Genomic DNA, 18085 nt, shown 5'->3' on the forward strand with positions numbered 1-18085 from the left:
TCTTCACTGCTCCCATTTCCAGTGTGTTATCCACCCCAAAGCAGTACTTCCCTAACAGTGGAATAATGTGTATACACTATAGAGTTCTATGTCCACATAAAATGCTATCTAAATTACATAAATTGAGCCTTTGCATGTAAGGTAGTCGAGGCTAGGGCAAGTGCTGTACGTACGGGCTAAGATGGAGTCTGAAGAGGTGGGATTGCAGACAACGGCAGACGATTGGGAGTGATGTAGACTAACAAAAATGCTTTTTGAATTAACCACTTAAACCCTAATTATTTGTGAAAGAATCTTTCTATCTAGAAATCTAAAAATCTATTGTGGTGTATGTGTGAGTGCATCTGCCTGTCCATTCTATGTCCACTATGAGATGTATATTATGTCAACTCCACTAATGTAATCCACATTTTCTAAGCACATAAGAAGTGCAAGAGAGCAAAAGAAGGGTTTTTTCTTAACAGAAAATAAAACTCACACCTGTGTGAAGTGAGGGGTGCTCTTATCATCGTACACCATCATGACGTAAATGAGGCTCTATTTCCATCCATGCTAAACCCCTTATCCCTATAAACTACTTTTTTGAAAAACATAAAATAGTTTAACTAACTGATCTACATCGACACAATGTGAGCTTGTAAATTGGCTATTTGAACTATTCAAAAATGTGTTTCAAAATAGTACAAAAAAGGTAAAGTAGTTTAGGGATAAGAAAAAAATACTGCCCATGCCTATTTGCTCAGACACTAAAATGATCCATGCATTGTCAATGGGATTTAGTGTAGGACAAAAATAGACACTAAGCCGATTAGCTCAGACACTATGTCATTCATTGTCAATGGGAATTTTATGTTTGTGTAGGATGAAGAACATATATAGCTGAATATAGGAGGGGCTAGCGCCCCTCAAAAATCACAAAACAATTGCACTGCCACTATATATGTTATATAGACAATATAAGACAATAATGCAGTGTATTATTGTATGAAACGAAACCAGATTTACTGGCATTTTCATTTTAATTGTATTATGTAAGCAATATCATAATAAAGAGACATTAATTGCAGTGGTAAGGAACCTGGATATTGAATAGGGAGGAGTGCTATGCTCGGCCAAGCCAGAGGCAAGGTGGATTGGAACATCTAGACTCTGTAGTTGTAGCCTGGCTAATAAGCCAGACACGAATCAGCCGTTGGCAAAAACAGTGTGATATTAGTCTGGCTTGTTAGCCAGGCTACTGTAGTTGTGGACACTACTGGACAGGTACCACCTGCTTTTCACACTTTCAAGATTATTCAAAAGTGTTGAAAAATATGAGTTGTAATAAGTTATCCACTGTTGGTTGCTAGTGCAATTTGTTTTTACATGAAAATATGGCTTGTTCTACCAATTCACTGGTGCAATGTATTAAAATATGCATGTTGTATACCAAGTTGGTTCAAGAACTGGTGGAGCAACAAAGGGCATTCATCAATACGAGAGCAAAGAGAAACAAAACAAAACACTGATTATTCCACTGTCATGTCACGCCTGTTCCATTTTGTTTGATTCATAATGAAAGTGTTTGCATTGATTAACATCTGATTCATGGTTTGTTAGATCAAACATGAACATGATCAAAACACAGGATGAGCACAGCTGCTGAGACCAAAGCAGTAGATTTGTAAATGTAGTGAAAGAGGACATAAAGTTACTTTGTGTGAAAGAAGAGGAGGACAGGGTGAGATGGAGGCAGATGATTCGCTGTGGTGAGCCCTAAAGAGGAACGCCGAAAGATTAAGTAGAAAACTCAACAATGATGATGAATGGCATGTGGCAGTGATTATGATGGTGCGGTTGCTTTTGACTTTTGATTATTGATGCCGGAGATGATGATAGAGAGGGGGATGTTGAGATTGATATTGTTACATTGACTTTTTGAATTTGGATTGTTGACTGATTTACACCTGTGTTAGAATCCTGCAGTACATCTAATCGCTGGAACGGTGGAGAGTGACACACACAAAACCAATACGTTCTTCTTAATACTACAACATTAAACTAAACTACAAAAACAGATACAATGATATATTTTCTTCCCACATTAGGCATAGCCGGCCTGACACCCTCTGTGTTTGTGGCTCGTCCCCGAGGGGGGGGGGGGGGGGGGGGGGGGGGGCATTTTGCTCACCTCTGCAGTTCCACTTCCAAATTAAGAACCATTCACCACCCTTCCGTTTTTTGTGAGCTGCATTTTAACTCATGCATAGAGTACTGGATTTGTGCAGCCACCAAAAGATATAACGTCAAAATGGGACCTTTTCTATGACTGAAATATATTGTAACTGGTAAGAGGAGGCTGGCTAGGTGTGGTATGTGCACTCCTACACCTGCATGCCTATTAGAGCATGTGGGGCCACAGACCAGGCAGTTTTGATGGTAACAAATGTATTCGGTTCTTTGGTTCACAGAGGGTTAAGGCATAACATGGATGATGATGGATGGCATAGGCATTCTGGTAAATAGGAAAGGCAGACTTACAGTAATGCATCAGTGTACAGGCACAAAGGAGCTGTGGTGCTGCAGGCACCTCTCAGTGAGGGACAAAATGTTTGTATGTTGCCTAGTTAGGCCTATATATATCCCTCAGGTGTGCTGATTATTGGCCCCGCCCACACCACCAACAGGCAGCCTGCTACTGCTCCGCCCCACTCTCAGCTAGAGTGGTGGGGTACTGGGGTTTTCTATAATGACGATTCAATCATCCCAACTGCATAGGCCTTCCTGAAAACAATTTCAATACAATACAAACTGTTATATGTTTCCACTCCAAAGCCCAGTGAGAAGATTAAGTGCAACCCAACGTCATCATGTAGCCTACTGTAGCTGACTGAGAGTGCAAGTTGACTGATATGTGACTGCTACTACGGAGAAGCCTCAGAGGTTAATTGGATCAGCCATATGGTTTTCTGAGACATGCATACATGGTCACTTGGGATTAGAACTTAGCTGCCTACACAGACATACTAGTCAAGTCAAGTCACCTTTATTTATATAGCACATTCAAAAACAACAGAAGTTGACCCAAAGTGCTTTCCATATAAAAGTTCCATCATAAAATACAAAAATAAAATAAACGTTTAGCAATACTAATATGAGAACATGCAATAGCCTACTAATTACAAATAGGTTTAAAACATTCACAGAACTAGGAGCTGAAGGCAATGGAGAAAAGGTGAGTTTTTAGGGAGGATTTTAAACGTGTAGTGGGAGACTATTCCAGAGTTTGGGGGCAATTACTGAAAAGGTTTTTTGGCTCGTTGAGGGGACAGCAAGGGGCATTTGGGAGCTTGACCTGAGTACCCTGGAGGCTGGAGGTGCAGAAACCAGGTCACAAATATATTCAGGTGCAAGGCCATTTTGGGCTTTAAAAACGAACAGTAGAATTTTATTCTGTGTTTCACAAGTAACCAGTGCAGTTGGGCCAGAACCGGGGTTATGTGCTCGCGCATTCTGGTTCCTGTCAAAGGTCTTGCACCTGAATTTTGGACCATCTGTAGGCGGGACAGAGTGGATTGAGTCAGGATACAGGGAATTACAATAATCCAGTCGAGAGGTGATACTACTGCAAACAGTCCCACAACTGGGGTATACATATACAGTAAGAGTGCAAATGAAATAATCACAATCGTAATGTAAATAAAAGAACCGTCGTGGCCCATAGGGAAGTACTTAGACCCTGTTTCAGCCTTTTAGGATCTTTCTAATAATACCATTAGTGATCTGACTGTCTCTGATTCATAAACATACAGTATGCCTTGTGCATAAACATCTAGATCTGCCTGCTGACAACAGGTAAGACCTTTGCAGAAAGAGACCTGGATTAATTTGAAATAATGGTAAATTAAACAAAGTAATCAAACACCTGTGTGCCTTGGTCTTTATATTGAGGGGTTCATGTACTGCAACCATAGACTGCAACACAACTATAAGAGCCACATGTAGTTGTTCTAGCTGACAGTCTGACTCTGATCCCATCTTGCAGTGCACTGACACCTGAGTATCTGTATATCTTTTAGGGGTGCTAGCCCCTCCAATGTCTGGCTTTCAGACATGACGTCATGTGTCAGCCAATTTGTTCTTTTAATGTTTGTCTTATTCATGCTCTGCCCAAAATCAATAGGCCTCCACTCGTGATGTCAGTGGTGTGTTCAAGATTTATTTTAGGTCATACTATAATTATTCCCTCCCATGGCACGGCCTGCATGTGCATGGTCACCGAATGAAATAACCACACGTCAGAGAGATTATAGATAGATATAAAGAGATATTTCTACTGTTTCTATTTCTACTGTTTCTAATGTTAATAACCCTGTTTTTTGGCAGTGGTCGTGGTGGTCCCATCTTCAATGCAAGAGTCAGCCAGCAGACTGAATCTCTAGATGAAAATTACCTTGACCTTTAAACTGTGTGATGACATCCAGTTTGATTACTACAGTGGCTGGCAAGCTCATTAGTATTCATTGTCGTTACTCAGTCGTTACTCTGTGTGAATTGCTCCGAAACTGACCTGTGGAGGGCCATTCATTATCACCTCAAGAAAGATGTTAGCCCACGAAAAAGTCTATTGAAGTCCACTTTCTTGCTGCTCTGCTCCTGCATATCAGATAGGCCCCGTTTAAGGTTTGTCAAGGGCTTGCGCTCCATCTCCATCTATGTTTTTTTTGTGGCTTTCGCCTTTATTTTATATTTTTTATTGAGGGACAGACAGTAAGTAGGCTGACAGGAAAATGGGGAGAGAGATGGGGGGTGACATGCAGTAAAGGATCGGGAGTCGAACCCACGGCACACTGTCAGACTGGATTACCAGCCAAGGTACCTGGACTGCTGAGCCACGGCCCAAGCCTTGGACCTTTAATGTTTGCTTTAATCAAGTGACGTGGCAGCTACAGTTGGCGCCCCTCACTTCACACAAGTATAATTTTCCTTACATATTGGACTTGAATAAGCATCACAATCATCAAATCTGAGCTTTCAACAAATATGTCTATTGACTGATTTATTTCCCATAAATTGAAATGCAGATGTCACTTTAGTCACTGTTCCTATGGTAACAGGGAGCAGTCGTTGTGGCTGGAGCTTCTTCCATCTGTGCCCCAATTACAAGAAATCTGTCATAGTCACTTACATCTTTTCTTCTTGCCATCTTCATCCAAATGTGGGCCTGTGCTCAGCATTTTTACTCACCTGCTGTGTTCTCAGCCAACTCGCTGTCAATACTGTTGGGAAATCCCTGCAGGACTACTTTTTTTTGTTCACCGGGGCAGATTTCTAAAGGGGTATATGTGTAATCTTGGACGTTGTTCAAGTTCTTCTCGAGCCACACAGCAGATTTTGAATGTCAAATCAACATGGTGGAAGCAACCAGAAGTAGCCTATAAGCGACACTATTGGATTCTAGTGAAAAATATAAATTCATTCACAAATTATACCATTCAATAAGACAATAGATCATATAGCATTTCATCAGTAGCCTAGTCCTCCTTTACAAGTATAAGCAGTATTTTTTATAGATGGGTGGTCTGTGTCCTTGTTTATAGTGTTGATCAAAAGCAATTTCATTGTCTTTAAGAATAAATAAGGCTATGTCATAAACAAAATCTTGCACCATAACCTCACAGAATATATAGCATCATATGAGCTATATTATAGCTCATATGCCATGCCCTTGGTTGGATATAGCGAATGCCCGTTGGTCATTTAGATTCTATAATAGGCTACACATAGGTCTATAGTTTTATTAATGTTGTATAGTTGCCCAGTGTGAAGTGGTAAAGCTCAATTTTGCTAATGGGGATAAAACGTCTGGACAGCAGCACCATTTGGCACCTCATGCCCAATGCCAAGCTATTTCACCGTCTTCCAGTGACATCATCATTAGGCAGATATTTTTTTAAACAAGATTATTTTACAAAAATATTTAGATTGTCATTATTGTGAGAACGATGGCTTCCATTTTCGCATTGCAAATTTCCAGGACTAGAAAGCCTGCCGTTTCTATTAGCTTGTATTCCCCATCGATGATGTCACTGGAAGACGGTTTCTGAACTACCCACAGCCCTCCTATGAGACACAGACGAGTAGAAAAAAATTGCACCATTTTTTCATGATTATTAGTGAGGACCTATTATATGAAGATAGGTTGAAAAGTGGTGAAGTGGTCCTTTAAGTATAGGAAAATCCTATGCTTGTTATGTCTGTCCGCCAACCACCTCGGTGTATATAAAGACTAAAGACCATAATGCTTTAAGTTCAAGGTGGACTGTTACCTGGAATAGCTCAGCTCTCATGCACCCTGCCCTGCCTGCATGCATCTAAGAATGGCAACCATTGAACCAACCTAACTAAAAACTGCATACGTCCAGTCAAATGAGTGAGTAATTGATTGTCCCTCTCATTGGCTCAGCTTGTTGTCAGTCAGATGGGAGCCAATGGCTGGCTTTTCTGAAACGCTGGAGCCGAGAAGGATGCCGTTTATCGAATTATCTCCTTTACTTTCGTGTGTATGTGTGTGTGACTGTGTGTGTATGTGCGTGTATGTGTGTGGAGTTGGAGGGTGCTGCTGCTGCTGTGTGCGCATGCCGAGACGAGGCGCAACTGCGGGGAAATGAGCAGTTTGGTTGCAGGGAACAACGCGTCCCTTGGAATTGACTTTAAATCACAGAATACGCTCTGTTTATTTCTCAGCCGTTGAAGAAACGACCAAACGGACATAAATGCGATCGATGGAGTTGAATGTGTTGCCGTGACTCGCACCGCCTCCTCCACCTGCAGCTGCAGAGCCGCGCTCACGACACTAGAAGAACGCACGTCAAGGCAACAGCCGTTGTTACCCGGTGGTTCGGTTGATCTCGGTCGCAAACATGGGGACTGTACTCTCTATTTCCCCGATGTCAAAGAAGGGGGCTATAATGGACCTCGAAGCCTCGAAGGAAAACGGTAAGATCAAACGGCACTCGATGATTGTCTCCACGCTCACGTGGAAAAGACTGGTTCCCAATTCGGCTAAGAAGAAAAGTGCAAAGAAAGTCAACCCGAACCCCCTACCAAACGGCGCGCCGCCGACCATCCAGGTCAGCCAGGTGGCTCAACTCAACAACGAGAATCTGAAGAAATCGCATCAAAATGAAGAGAAGAAACCCAAAGCGCCAATTCCCGTACCCGTGCCCACGGTTCCGCCCCAAAACCTTCAGTCCGCACCGACCCAAGCGGTACTCGGCCAAAACGGTAAAATTTCCACGGTCCAGAAGCAACCCAGCAGCCTCTCTCTCCTCTCCCCGAGGCGGGTGGTCATCCAGGCTTCCACCGGGGAGCTGCTGCGCTGCCTGGGGAGCTTTATGTGCCGGAGATGCAACAAAGTGAAGGAGTTAACGAGCGGGGACGTGATTCTGTGGTTTCGAAACGTCGACCGCACTCTCCTGATCCAGGGCTGGCAGGACCAAGGGTTTATCACGCCGGCCAACCTGGTGTTCGTGTATCTGCTGTGCCAGGACGCCGTGACGGACGATATTGACAGTGCGAACGAGCTGCACGGCACCTTTCTGAGTTGCCTCTATCTCGCCTACTCCTACATGGGCAACGAGATCTCCTACCCGCTCAAGCCGTTCATGATCGAGGCCAACAGGGACGTTTTCTGGGAGAGGTCGCTCAGCATCATCAGCAGGATGAGCAGCAAAATGCTGCTGTTGAATTCAGACCCGCACTTTTTCACCGAGGTATTTCAGGACCTCAAAAACCAACACGAGGTCAATGAGTCAAATTTGGACCGCTGATTGTGTATTGGGGAAGAAAAGTCGTAATGTTTTTTTTTTTTCTAGGAATATCTCAAAATCCCTGGTGGTGATTTTGAATGTTGAGGGTGACCTTTTCCATTATAGGTAGAATATACGTCTAAAATATGCAGGCTTTTAGGCCTATTTCAAGATGGTGTTTAGACTACAGTTTTAGGAGACATCGTTCACTGCATGCCAACAGTACACGAAATATCTCCCCCATTTTTAATCCTTTGATTGAAATTGAGACAACCGTGAATGGTTTTGTAAGCTACACCTATAAATTAAGCTATCTCCAAATCGATCAAATGCAAATGAAGTCATTTAGTCTTTACACAATCATGTCAAGATAATTAACGATTAGCCTACTCTGGGCTTTAACTAAGTGGATGCTAAAGTTGAAGCGACTTTCTCTAGGAACGAGAATAGCAACAGGCATGCTTTTTTGGGACAGACGGCACGGAGCTGTCCAGGGTGCTGACCTGTGAAGGTGATTATAGCCCCTTGTCCCTCCCGGACACGCTGTATACTGTGTAGTGTAGGACATTACCACTGCAGGGCCAAATGATACTTAACGGGGCCAAAGCCAACTTAATATAAAATAGTATAATAGACGCTTATAACAACTTCGTTGTAAACAGAAGGATAAAAGTTACACATTTTAACCCATTCCAACTCATAAATTGTCTCTGATGGCCAGATGCAACAGGCATCAGATAAACTGTTTTAGGTTTCAAGTGAAATAATGAATAATGCACTGATGCAAAAAAACAACAACTGGCATAAAAACAAAAACAAAAAAACATTCTCTACAAAGTGGGTTGTTGATTCAGTGTTACAATGAGAGATTGTGAGCTGTTAAAATGTATATGGATGTATATAAAATATAGCTATTGAAGGGGAATGGAATACCCCTTCAATATCCCACAGTCCCTGAGACTAAAAACATAAAATGAACACTGAAGAAGATTGTAATGTGTATAATCTGCCAATGGCCTCCGAAATGTATTGTTTAGAAAATGGAAGGGAAGGGAGAGATTCAGGACTGTATAGCATAGGAATGTATAGTTCTGTTTTTGTTTTCGTCAAGAGATTATATTATCTGATGTGCCAACTATGAAATACTCTCGGCCTGAAAATAAGGTTTACATGTAAATACCCAGATATAAAGCTGATGTTCTTTTTATATTTGCTCTTTATTTATATTTTTTTCTCTGCCTGTTTCAATGGTGTTTGTGTATGTTGTAGTTAAAGCATAACAAAAGCAAAAGTTTGTTGGTTGAATGTTATTTGCCCTATTCTGTAAATGTACAGTGGAACCAAGCTTGCAGGGTTCAATTCACTTTAAATTCAGTCAATGCATTATTATTTATATTATTATTATTAATATGACTCTCCTTAAAACACTGATGGTATTGTAAAACTCTTGGCATGGAAAGTGTCTTATATTAATGAATAGATGACAGCAAAGGTTCTGTCATTAGGGAAATCAATTGCCGTTTCTATTTACTGGAAGTGAATTGACCTCCAACCCCAGACACCAAGCTTTTAGGGCGACCCTGGTAGTTGTAATTGGGTCTGTGGTCCTCATAATGTGACCATTGCCATGCTGTGACGTGAGCCTGCTACTTCGGACAGTGGACTATCGATGCTGCTACAGTATTTTTGCACAGCTGTGATCAAACAGTGAATATAGAACTCTTATTGTCTTGCACAGTGATATAATGTAATGGTCATAATGCTAGTGTTTGCGTCTGGATACCAGAGTGTTCCCCTAAGGCTTTGCAGTTGTCACAATTCCTATTACTGGATAACATCAGTGAATACGACAGAACAACATTCATGTGTCACCCACAGACAATGATACGTATTAAGTGTTCAGTTCTCATTTGAAACTTTTTTGTGTTAGGTTCAGAAGTGAACAATGGGAATGCATTCTGGCATTCACCACCACATTGAGCGTTCATTCAATCTACATGTTAATGAATGGTGAATGCACTACTGTACTTGTTTATGATGACTAAGAAAAATAAATACAACTTTAGAAATACATTCACTGACTAATATTTTTTGTATCCATTTCAACTGGTCACACTTTTGTAATCTGACTCAGCCCAAGAGTGTATGTGTGCATGCATCTATACTGTATGTATTTGAAAATGTGTGCCTGCTGTGTGCCATGTGTGTGTGACCTGTGTACACAATAATATTTGTTCAGTAACAGATTGCGAAGGTGGTGATGAACTTGGACAGCCTCTTAACCACTCTCATCACCCACCATTGACGTTTAAAGACACCTAAGACATGATTATATGCAATAGAAATGCCTCCATTACCATAACAAATAGGATAACTGCACACATGCACTGGCTGCAACTGTAAGATATATTGGCATTAATATGGCATGTCATATTCACGTTCAAATGCTATTGGCCAAATTTGTCACAGAGTTTAATTCGGCATTTGTCACAGTGGATTCAGTGATGTAGCGTGTATTGGCATATATAGAAGACATATTTGGTAACTCATAAACTGCCCTGGAAAATCCAAATTGGGGCCATGCACTACAATGTAAACAGTCAAGTAAAATACATAAACATTAAAAGCTAATCAGTAGTTATAAGCTACCTTTCAATCTGTCATATAGTGATGACGATGTATACATTTTCTGTGATAAGATGTCACAGAATCGAAATATAGGTCAACAATAGTTAGATTCTTACCATATACAGGTATGCAAATGCAACAATTCTTTCATGCAGTGGGATTTGTGTTTCTAATATTTTAAAATTGAATATGCAATTTGAGATGGACTATCTGCTAAGCTCTTAAACAATTTGAATAGTATATACAAATAACATTTTGTCACAAAAGAGTAGCTTTCACCATACAAGGCCTTTACAGTGCATTACATTTATGTGTGTATAGACAGGGGTTTCCTTCTGTTTTTGTGAATTGAACACGTGGGCCCAAGGTTTCCTTCACTTGATTGGTTGGAATTTGCTGCAGTCTCTGATAGAACCGTGTCTCCATCTCCTTCCCTCCATCGCTCCCTCCCTCTCCCTTCCCCCTAAGCCTCATTTTTGCTTCGTTGTACGACGGTGTTGCACGCCGAAAATAGACGATCTGCGACCTTACAATGAATTGCATCCACAGGACGTTGTGAGCTTGTAGATCAGCTATTCTTTGCCACGTGGCACTGTCGTATGACGGCGCATAAATTAGGCATTACAGGGACACATTTCTTTATACTTGTAGAGCAGTGAAATAGATAAATGCAAGCAGACAGACACTGACAGAGTAAGGGAGAGAGACAGAAATACAGTGTGTGTGTGTGTGTGTGTGTGTGTGTGTGTGTGTGTGTGTGTGTGTTAAAGACAGTGAAACAAGGTGCTAGAAAGATGTTGGGAGTACACATTTTGAAGATTGTTAGTGTGAAGGTCTAAGGCTGCTGATTTGTTAGGTTTTAGTTGCATTTGCTCTGATCATAAAGACATCATCAGTTGATGGTACAGAGGACTACGTCTACGAGACTGCTCGCCCCAATTCAAGCAATATAAGAATACGAGACGGCTATCCATATATTCTTTTGAACCATTTGTGCTTTCCTGTGTCTGATAGTATACATTTGTTTAGTATTAAGCTACTTGAAGTGAAAGTCCACTTGGTCTTATGTGCTTCACAAACATCTGTCTCGTTAATTAACCTATTACAATACAAATACATGTATGTTGAAGAAATGAAGAAAACATCCATTTCTCCTCCCAATTCCTTTCAGTAGTAGTGCTTCATGATGATGTGAACTTTTCGCCCAGGAGCAAAGTTATGTAATACCATGGCAGTGGCTCGCTCGGTACATGAATCTTCTTTTCATTATTAAGATTCACCACAGGTCTGCTGTCCGTCTGTCTGCCAGCAGGCGTTCTGCATTCTTCTCGGCTGGTCTCTATGGTAACGGGTAGGTAAGTGAATGAGAGTTGGACACAGTGCGCTGTGCGTGGGCTGAACCACTGCAGGGCCCACACACACTCACACACTGCAGTGATCAATAACACTAGCGGGCATGCGCACTCTCTCTCACACACTGACACGCACGCACGCACGCACACGCACATGCGCGCGCACACACACACACACACACACACACACACACACACACACACACACACACACACACACACACACACACACACACACACACACACACACACACACACACACACACACACACACACACACACACACACACACCTTCCTCGCCTTCTTGTTAAACTACTTGTGAAAAAAAGAAAACATACTTAAAGGTTCCCTATAGCTAAAACACATTGTGGGCTGGTGAGGTGCATTATTTCTAAGCTAGAAGCCTATAGCAGAAAACCTATTGTCCACTGTAAACATACTGTACAGGTCTTCGAGAAAGACATACAATTAAGGTGTTACACTATACAGTGTAGTTTCGTCTCGTACTCTGTGTTGTCTTTAAAAGGGACATTATTGTTAATGTGTATGAAAAGTAATGCAATGCAAAAGGAAGTTGCCTTTCACAGAACATAATTATACAAAGTCACCATTGGAGCATTTGTGACCATGCTAATGAATTTTAATGGTGCGTGGTTATCAACCATGTCTCAAAATAGCATGTAAGTCAGGATCAATTATAAGTAGTAGACCTTACCCGTTCTGAATATATGAACACCAAATTATGTACAGGGTGGGTAATGCGATGTAATAGATCACATTACTGATTGGGAGGGAATAGGCTCCGCTATCGCAAACATAGCAGATTTATCCCCCAAAAAGCATGTTTTTGCAATAAACGTTTTAAAATTCCGCTTTTGTGGCGCCCCCTATGGATGAAAATGGAATTGCTCTCTGTTGGTTAAACCACCCTCGACATGTGAATGAAATTTGGAGTGGATTGGACCTTCCGTTGGTGATTTGTGTCATTTGTTGTAAAACAGGCCCCTCCTACTAACTTTGGACGCCGATTACAGCCGAACGATACGGACTATGACATTTCTGCCTGTGGTGTTTTAATCGGATAGGGCCAGAGATCATGTGTACCGTTTTTTGTGAGATTTGCACAGAAGCTGTTGGTGGAATAGCAAAAAGTGTGTTTTGAAGAAAAGTCAAAATGGCGGAAAATCTATCCTGACGCAAATGGGCGTGGCCTATATGGGGAAATGCGACATGGCCCAAGGAATCCAGGGAAAGTGACATTTTGATTTTACAACCTACGGTTCAAGAGTTATAAGGCGAAACGTAAAGTGGGCTGTTATAGCACCACCATGAGGCCGACTGATTAATTTTAATAATTATTATGAACCTCCCCTCCTAGTGTAACTGTAGCTCCGATGGTTTCTGAGAGAAAAATACTTGATGTGAGTTTTCGCATTTTCCTAAGTAAGTGGATGGGTAATTTTAATACATTTATTATTAATAATCAATAATTTGTTAAAGTGAAAAAAGGGCTTCGTTAAGACCTCCGTAATATTATGGTCAATGCCTGTGTGAAAGTCGGAGCGATTGGTGCAGGCAGTGAGGAGCTACGACATTGTTTCAGACAGACATTCATTCAGACATTGAGTGAATTATAGTATGATGATAACCATTTGGGAAGGACCTGAGGTTTCCAACTGAGTTGTACAGTGTATAATGTATAGAGTAGCCTATATGAAGCCCCTTGAATTGCAAAATGTATAGAGTAGCCTATATGAAGCCCCTTGAATTGCAAAAAAGCTAGTGGCATTATACCTCAAAACCAGTACAACTTTGATGGAATAAATAGGATGGTAATTAAAATTCTTGAACTAACCCACTTAGAATTTAAATCTCTGATACAGAACTTTCAGACTAGACTGGGTCCCCACTGAATATATATGCTGCACTATTTCAAGCACATTTTTATTTAGCCTACTTCTGATGTTTTTTATGTGCAAAACAAAACAAAAAATACATATACAGTACACACAGGTCGTGTGCACGCATGCGCCTGGGTGACATCAAACTGCTGGGGCCTGGGCGAGTGATGGCGATTTGGCATGGGGGGTCAGATCAATATGAATGAATTCAGTACTAGCCATATATGGAGCATGTCTTGAGTGTACAGGGTTTGATGGGGTCAAATCAACATGGAATGTCAGAACAGGTCAGCTCCATATATGGAAATCTAAGGGTGGCAGCGGGAGCAGTGTCTTGAGTGTACAGGGTTTGATGAGATCTGGCCATATATGGAGCATGTCTTGAGTGTAAAGGGTTCGATGAGGTCAGATCAACGTATTGAATGTCAGATAAATAGCGGAGGCAGTGTCTGTTTACAGGGTTAGATTAGGACCCAGGTAGGGCCATAATTCTTGGGCCTGTTGAGAACTCTAGTTTCCGCCTGCTTCCGGGCGTGGCTGCACTAATAACTTTGGGGCAGGCCCGTCTAGAGTTTGAATGGACAGGTATCAGTCAAAAGGGAGACATCGAATAGGAAGGATGGGTGCGGATGGTTCAACATATGGAAACAGGTCAGCTCCTCATACATGGAGATCTAAGAGTTTGAAGTTGGCCGGCTCCATATATGCACGTGTGACGTGTCACGAGGCGTGAGGGACTGACGGCCATATATGGTGGCGTGATGTGTCATGAGGCGCGAGGGACTGACGGCCATATATGGTGGCGTAACTCAAATCACACTGTCGTGTGGTATTTGAGTCTGGAGATGCTGTGTATGGATCTTGTTTCCCAGGGGGCGGGTTCAAACATGTTCTCTTTGACGCAATTGGTCAGAGCTACTGTCAGTCAAAGGTCTCAAGCATTGAACGTCACTGTACCAAAGCCCGCCCATATTGCATACCGTGTCCCGATTGGCCACACCAGTTCTCTGGTGTAGGAAATGGGCGTACAATTGAGCCTCTCCAGACAAGTAATCCGCCGGCAGGCAGGTGGGTCCAACGGACTGCACTGGGGGTGTGGAACGTGTGTTGAATTTGAAGTCGGTGGGGCGGGCGGACGGACGGACGGACAGAGACAGACAGACAGACAGACAGACAGACAGACAGACAGACAGACAGACAGCATTTAGATAAACAACCTGTAGGGATTAGCAGTATATCTATTTTTTCTGCCTTCCTGCTACATAACCACCCTGCTAATCTCTTCACCTCATTACCCCAGCAATGAGATGCAGTGAGAGGGGACACCTAGACAGGTTAAATCAAGCTTAGTAGGAGCTAGAGTTAACTCACCATGCTCACTGCAGGTATTATTGAAAGTTTAATGATAGCTAAAGTCAGTATTAAGTAAACTTAAAGCTGCACTATTAATTTACTTTTTACTTTATTTTTTTAATGTTTTTCCATTGAGTTAATAGAGCATGTGTATTTTGTTCATGGGACATTTTTAATCTTAATCAGGTCAACATTTGTGTCAGTCCCTGTGTCTAGGTGAGACATGACCTCTGACACGATCTAACTACAAAATTCAACTACCCCAATTGTATTAAGTTATATTGTATAATTTAAAACATAATCTACCATACATACTGCCTGGGCAAATTTTGATTGTAGACCTATTCATCAAAAGAAAGTTGCATAGTGCCACTTTAAATTGAATTGTAGAGTGATATATCTCACTCATTTTCCTTGCACTGTATGTAAGGTCCTTTTGTATCATGCATCATCTTCAGTAGGAACAATCACAGGAATATTGTTCCAGTGACATAGTTAATGTAAGCCTTTTAACCCTAAAAGAAAAGAACATTTGTCCGGAATTACACAAAGATAACTGCAACCATATTGGGACATACTAACTGTATGTCACAAATCTATTATGACACCACCAAGGCAGTCATCTGCAGGTACCAGTCATGATGCCCTAGATAGAGAATTTCGCAGTAGCCTACAAACCCTATTTCCAAAGCATTATAAACAGTATTGAACTAGGTTGCATTTACACCTCCAGGTATAATCCTGAGCTAGGAAATTACTTCAAACTCAATTGTTTGTGCATACTGTAGGTGCAGGCACACCAAATTAGGTTGAAGCCTTGCCTGCACCAAAAGGGGCTATCCTCTGTTACAAGCCTACAGTATACTGTATACACACAGTATGAAAGTTGGGACTCTTCATCCAATTTAGCACTTACAGTACAGACCATAATAATGACAACATAGAGAATCGGTGCATGAGAAATAGGCAGCTTGTCATTTTACTGAGGTTAGAGAGGGACCAGAATGTAATATTAAATTTAGTCAGGTTTAATTTAATCATGGGCTGTTTATTTATACTCCAACCTGGTAGAATATTTTATTTCTTTATGCAATATGAAACAAACCAAGTGAAACATTTCAGATTAATTCATGATTCCAGACACCTACACAATGTTCATGTTTTTGTGCTTGCTGTCAGTGAATCAATTCACACTGCATTAGTCATTCCTTCCATGTTATGCAACCACCACTCCACACCTCTATTTTGGTAGTAAATGCAGACGATGCAAACACAACCCATTATCCAAATTGACACCTGCAACCATTTGCTCTGTCCTTGAGCTCAGAAGTATGTCACTTTGCCGGTCCCCCTGTGCATTCAGGATCTTGCTGGACACATTTTAATGCTTATTTCATCAGATTTAATTTTCTGCAGTATTCTCAGGCAGTAGTTGCCGTATCAGGAGGCAGTGATTTGTTGTGGAGGAGTGTGACTTATAAACACACCTGGCGACTACCCAGTAGAGTCGCGTTGTGTTTGCAAATTAGTAGTGTTATTAATATGGTGTTTGATAATTAGTAGGCTAGCTCTAGATGTTACATGCATGGTGTTGGTTAGTTGATGTTATTGGTGGAAAATTAACCGGTTGACTGTTCAAAATGGGGTCCCTCGTCTTGTTTCCCCTCTACCAAATCTCTCTGTGGAAACTAGCCATGTGTCACACTGCGACATGTATGCTTGTCTTTCTGCTATTTTTGTCAAATGTTCACCTATTATGTTCAGAATATGTATACGCTAGGGTTCAAGTGCTTAAAGTTCCATCATAATCTTTTTTTTGAGTGGTCCCTTACAGAGCTATGTGTGTTGCTGGCTGGGTCTGAGCACGAAAACAGCATGGTTGTTTTTCACCACCTGTGCACAACCTAACACACACACACACGCACACGCACACGCACACACACACACACACACACACACACACACACACACACACACACACACACACACACACACACACACACACACACACACACACACATACAGTATTAACTGTATATATGGTAGTACAGTACAGTACAGTACAGTACAGTACAGGGACCCCCACACGGTAACTGTTATTTCTCAACCTATAACCGCTACTAAAAACACAAAACATAACATCCTTTTAAACACAATGAATTAAACATGAAATATGAATGTTCTTGTTGTCAGTCAATCATGATGTCCTTTTAATGTGTCCGTGAATCATGGAATGTCCGGATTATATAAACAACACAATAAAATGTACACAAACAATTCAACGATCGACAGAATTACAACACTGTTTACAAACAAAGAAACAACATGTAACATACCATGTCACCGTGTGCGCCTTCTGCAGATTATTTTAGGAGAGCTACGTTATCTTATTTTATATTCTTTATTTAAGGAAACTCTTTTAGACGGAAGAGCTCCTTGCACCACTGAAACTGAGCTTGTTCTGACTGAGTTCAGCTCACACAGGTGCAATCAATGCTGCCTCACTCTAATCACAGGGCTCTGCTCCTGCATGCCCTTCTAGGTCATAATGAACAGCAATAAAAGACCAGGCACCACACACACAGCATACAAATACAATATGTACCCAAATAAACATACATAATAATGTTCACATATTATTCATTTTTAGAAAGGCATGTAATAAAATCAAATATTACAAAATACCCATTGCTGGGACAGCTACACAATCGTTTCGGACGGGGCGGCTCGCCGGAATCGGGCTGGCAACCTGGGTGCATTCATGTGGAACCCCCCCCCCAACACACACACACACACACACACACACACACACACACACACACACACACACACACACACACACACACACACACACACACACACACACACAAACCGGTGTGATTTTGTTTGTTGTTTTTCTTTACAGCATAGTATTTTCAAAGCAATTATTCACACACACAAAGAAACATCAGGATATATGTCCATAAATACAAAGCAAATAAACAACAAAAAAATTGCTTACCCCCAGCCCATCATAATCTAACTATTTCACCAGAAGGTTCAGTTGGCTGTACTGGAAAT

General features: G+C 41.4%; 1 protein-coding gene across 1 annotated transcript; it reads left to right on the forward strand.

Annotated features, from left to right (window-relative positions):
* Window positions 1-6902: 6902 nt before the first annotated feature.
* Window positions 6903-7811, forward strand: cdk5r2b (cyclin dependent kinase 5, regulatory subunit 2b (p39); the record flags this gene model as incomplete). The annotated part of the gene is made up of 1 exon (XM_080786133.1): window positions 6903-7811. The coding sequence occupies one exon, from the start codon at window positions 6903-6905 to the stop codon at window positions 7809-7811; it is 909 nt and encodes a 302-aa protein (XP_080642259.1).
* Between the last annotated feature and the right edge of the window lie 10274 nt (window positions 7812-18085).

This window comes from Protomyctophum bolini (assembly GCF_963924005.1).
Source record: "Protomyctophum bolini genome assembly, chromosome: 16".
In the NCBI taxonomy this organism is placed as follows: domain Eukaryota; kingdom Metazoa; phylum Chordata; class Actinopteri; order Myctophiformes; family Myctophidae; genus Protomyctophum; species Protomyctophum bolini.